Here is a 4,991-nt window from a genome sequence, read left to right on the forward strand (position 1 = left end):
AAGCGAAAGGCTGTTATGCTTGATTGTGCTGTGGCTTAAGCCAGGTTAGGCTCATAAAGACGAACACGTTTCGTATTATTCCCGATTGTTTAGCCTAACAGACGCCGCATCGCAAGTGGGTTCTGCATAGAACGCAGGTGCAGTGTGATGCGTTCAACGGAACCCTGGTTGTGTTTTAGATGCAACGCCCGCCGTGAAGAGCTCCGGCAGATGCGCGCTCCGTCGAGACACTGCGGAGTAAAGGAGGCAGTGCTGCCTACTACTTCCGTGATGTCACACACCGTGACCGATTGGAGCTGGAAATTACAGCGTCTGCCGACGTCGCAGGACGATGAAATTAGGCTGTGGATTTGCTCAGCTAATCCAGGATATACGAAGCGGAACATGACGTTCATTGTGGTCAAAATTAATGCAAAGGTATTGTCTTGTCACCGAATTTTGTCCGCACGATTTTCGTTCTGTGGAGAGCAATGTGCAAGTGTTAGGAAGTGCGTGAGTAGATCTTGAAATGGAGAGGTTTGAACTGCAATTAGGCAATTTAGTGAAAAATTGCTTGAAGCAGGTTTTGTGCAACTGATCAGTGAAAACCGACTCACTAGTAATCGAAAAGTTACGGATCTGTAATCATGTCTGTGCCTTCGATAAGTGGCAGCACTGCATTCATCTTTTAAATCCCCATTCATCTGTGTTCAATCCACTCCCTCAATTTCAGACCATGGTGTGAAAAGGCTTTAGTGTTAAATGGTCAACTTCTTGCCAACAACCTTGCAGTATTCAACAAACCCATTCAGCACCTGCACAAAACACATGGTGCTTGCATAAGACACTGGACCATGGGTATGCCATACAGCATGTACTGCCTGAAGGAACTGCCCCCAGTCAAGTGAACAGAAAATGAAAGCGGAAACACTGGCAAGGTGGTTTTATTTGACGCAGCAAGATGGTCTTTAAGCCACCTTCTGGGCCAACTCCTTAGCACGTGCCCTCTCAAGCTTGGCAACACGAGCAGCAGACTTGTTGCCCATGATGCCTCCGCCCCAGTGTTTGCGGATCTCCTCGTAGCGCTCATTGAAGTTTGTTCTGATGGCTTCAACAAGCTTGGAGAGATTAGAACGGTCTTCCCTGCAAAGCCAAATGCATACAAGAGTAAATAAAATGAAAGCAGTCCACAATGTCAGTTCCATCTGTAACTGAAGTGATGGCTCAGAGTTAAAAAGCTCGTAAATGAAATACCCTCATTAGTTATCAGGTATTGTAAGAACTCATCATAGCAGGCACTGAGAGGACAAACACCACTCAAGGACACTCACGGATTGGTCTGAGCCAAAGCCAGGCAACTGCAAGTCTTGCGTCGCACAACCCGTCCCAACCGAGACTTGTTTTTCACGATGCAGTAGGGCACACCCATTTTGCGGCAGAGAGCTGGCAGGAACAACACCAGCTCAACTGGATCAACATCATTGGCAATGACCACAAGTTGGGCTTTCTTCTGCTCCACTAGTGAGGTGACAGTGTTGGCACCCTGGCGAACGACAGGGAAACGCTTGGTGGGAACATCCTCTCGGGTCCTCGCTTTTTGCTCAGCACGCTGGAGCAGCCGCTGCTTCTTGGCTGCCTTGGATTCGGGCTTGTACTTGTCCAAAAGCTTGAACAAGTTTGTTGCTGTAATAAAGGTACAATGAGCATACTCAACTTATGCAAGAATTGCAATTAAGGATGCCTGGTATAGAATAATCCCAGTTACACTCAGTTAAAAGCTCCTGAACTGAAAAGTGGTCATATGTTTATACAACAGTTCTCACAAAACCTTTAAATACCCTTTCTTAACCCACTGCACTGAATTACGACATATGACTGTACAGATAACTGAACACCTTGTTGCACATTTACATGCATTTGTTTAGTAGAAGTCATGTCTGTACTGGCTACGACAGACACTAGTCATGCAACTGGAGAACAGAAGGCAACAGGAAAGATTGCAAAGTCATGTTAAGGCTAGTTTGCTGCTTTAACAAAGACCACTGGTTCCAGTTCCTACTGCTACGCAATGGGAATAAATGGCTTTCACCAACATCACAGTGGTGGCCATGCTGGTGGACCATAGTTGCTATGAAAAGTCTGCATGCATATTAATTTGCTTATAGCCACCTACTCGGACGCATGAAAACTTTGTTGGTCCACCATCATGGCACCAGTGACACCACATGCAGGCCACTTCTAAGCTATGTGGAGTTGTGCTAGCTCAGAGCAAGGATGATTTTTCCACACAAATAATTCAGGTGAAGAAATTCAAAAGGGCATCATTGCCAAGCACAAACTTCCACAGAAATAGCTGCACAAAAATGAAGCCACAAACCTGTTTGCCTGTCCAGGCACTGAGTGAACTGGTTGATTGGAGGGGGCACCTTGATACGCTGGTACAAAATTGCCCTTTGACGCTGGATACGCACATACTTTGGCCATTTCACGAAGCGGCTGAGATCACGCTTTGGTTGGATATCCTGACCTGCAATAAGAAAGTGACGTGAGCAAAACCAAATCCTATATAAAGGGCAGGTTTGTACAGTCGGGGTCAAATGTCTCTGGACCACGGGTTTTTCAAACAAAGCAGATAGCTCTGCTATTAGCCTCATGCTGGAGGACGCCATACTTGTTCAGGTGAAATTCAAAATTTTGTTCTTCCATCTCAACAAATCTGCTTCGTTGGAGTAACACGCGGTCCAGACTTTTGACGACTGTAAAGTGTCAACAACCACAGGCAAACCGGACACTACCACACACGCAATTTGGCCACAGCAGCAGTGCCACCGAGAACCACCTTTAATGCCCGTTGTGCTTAGACAAGCATACAATATTTCACAAGCAGCATGGAACTGTTTACTAATGACTAGCAAAGCACGATCATACAGTCCAAATAAAATTATACGCACGATGAGACAGCATTGCCAATTACTGCATCAATACTACAGTGCATTATGCATTTAACACTTGGAGAAGGCCGGTTCAAACCCTGTGTGGCATGAAGTTTTTGCTTTCAAATTAAGTTTACAAAAATCTTTCTAGGGTATAACTACATTCCAGGTATTGTAAGCATGAGCACCAGTTGCAAAGACAGCCAGCTGCAGTTAGCCAGTGCCTCCCATGTTAGACTGCTCTTAAACGCTGAAGTAACTAGGTGTGCCATACCCTGCCTGTCTCGCTATTTTTGGTTAGCAACAGGATCAAATGCTGTAGTAAAAGTTGCCTGGCTTTCAAGCACGATTCTGGGCTGCACTGACAGAAATGAAAAATGGCTGCTATTCACTGACTAGCAGCAACTGCATTTTCGATACAAATTGATAACAGCACCATGGATGGTGCCAATGGTACGATTAAATAGAATTTCACGACACTAGTTCAGCAAAATATGGGGCAGAATTCTAGCTAGCATGTAGCCAAATGGCAGTGCATTATACTGCAGCTGGTGGAACCAATGGGAACACCTACATTTTATTTTCGTTTACTCGCGACATTCTACCAGCTGGTGTACTAGAACTATCCAGGCACTGTTCATTTAACTGCAGGTGGGATAATACAGTAACCAAGCGACCGCCAATGACAGCAATTCAGTTTTGTGAGATCTCACCGCTTGTAGATCAACAGCCCAAGGCAGAAACAAAGCAGTCATTTGTACCAAGCGCAACACAAAGTTGCGCTCCATAGTGGTTTACAGGCCCGTCCATTGTTTCCCCATCCTAGTTTTATCCTTGGTAGCTCAATTTGACGGGTAGTCTCAGGGGATTGCATTGCATGGCGAATTATTTTAGTCTTACAAAATGTAAAGCTGGGTGTCAGCGGGAAAAAGATCCCCTCGATATGCCCCCGATTGCAGCCACTTGGACCCGAGAGGATTTCTAACGTTGCGACGCAACACGAAACGGCCGGAGCGCTTTTTCTGCAAGGCCGTCAGAACACCAAAAATGTAAGCATCGCTACGGCAACACGTCGTGTAGCAACATCCGATGCAAGCTGCGGGAAAATTGCAGCCAGGTGGATCAACCTCTCCGGCCCCGATCGCCGAAACATGGACACTCGTCTACACGTTTGTGACAATCGGGCCGGAGAGAACGTTCACGCCGACCACTTTACCACTCCCAACTAAAATGCAAGAACTTGAAAGCGGGCCCCAAAGGTTGGGCTTAACTTCCACACGTGGCAAACAACGAACACAATTCCGTACCTCCGTTTACAAAAAACAGTTTCAAAAAACAAAGAATGAGCACCTTTTCGTTAAAATTTCCTTTCTCCAGATAACGCAGCAATTTAAAGCGTACAAGGCTGAAGATGCGTCCATACCTGATACGTCGGCTAGGGCCTAGCCTCTCCACGAGGCATCATAGGCCGTATGCCACAGGCATTCTAGCATGTCACTCACCAATGCTAAAATTTCTAGGCCGCTTTTCGAAAAGTGGATTCGTCACTTTCTTCTGTTCAGTCTTCCTCACAGACAGCGGAGCTGCTGCGATCTTCTTCTTCCCCTTCTTCCCTTTGATCTGGAAGCAATAGGCTGCATTAAGCTTCATTGCCCTCCATTGCGCGCAGCTAAGATCTGAAAACACAACAGGCGTAAAAATTTGAACGGATTTACCTTCCTTTGCACCATGTTGAGCTAGCCGAAGTGAACCGCACACAGAAAACGAATTAACTGTTACGATGAATGCAGATTGCCGCACACACGAACCGTGCCGTGCGAGTGAAAGGCCGATTTCCACCCAAACGTCGTTTATAAAGAGTTCTTGTTGCCAGACGTATGTGATCTTCGGCTATAAAAACATTCTTAAGGATTTATAAGTGCTTTATATAAATTTGTAAGTGTGCAACACCATTATTCTACAATTACGTTTCATACAATTACTTACTTGTATGGAAAAATGTTTTTTTCTGCTACAGTGCCTAGAATATACTGGGCACTGTATTTCTGCTGTCTGCTGCCCTGGCCAACGTGGCCAACG

General features: G+C 45.8%; 1 protein-coding gene across 1 annotated transcript; it reads right to left on the reverse strand.

Annotated features, from left to right (window-relative positions):
• Positions 1-907: 907 nt before the first annotated feature.
• On the reverse strand, positions 908-4,783 carry RpL7A (ribosomal protein L7A). Its single transcript, XM_077649302.1, has 5 exons — positions 4,628-4,783; positions 4,415-4,532; positions 2,357-2,506; positions 1,311-1,662; positions 908-1,122 (listed from the first exon to the last, which is right to left on the reverse strand). Exons 1-5 carry the CDS (start codon positions 4,640-4,642, stop codon positions 948-950), a joined length of 810 nt encoding a protein of 269 aa, XP_077505428.1. The 5' UTR covers positions 4,643-4,783; the 3' UTR covers positions 908-947.
• Between the last annotated feature and the right edge of the window lie 208 nt (positions 4,784-4,991).

This window comes from Amblyomma americanum, chromosome 1, assembly GCF_052857255.1.
Source record: "Amblyomma americanum isolate KBUSLIRL-KWMA chromosome 1, ASM5285725v1, whole genome shotgun sequence".
In the NCBI taxonomy this organism is placed as follows: domain Eukaryota; kingdom Metazoa; phylum Arthropoda; class Arachnida; order Ixodida; family Ixodidae; genus Amblyomma; species Amblyomma americanum.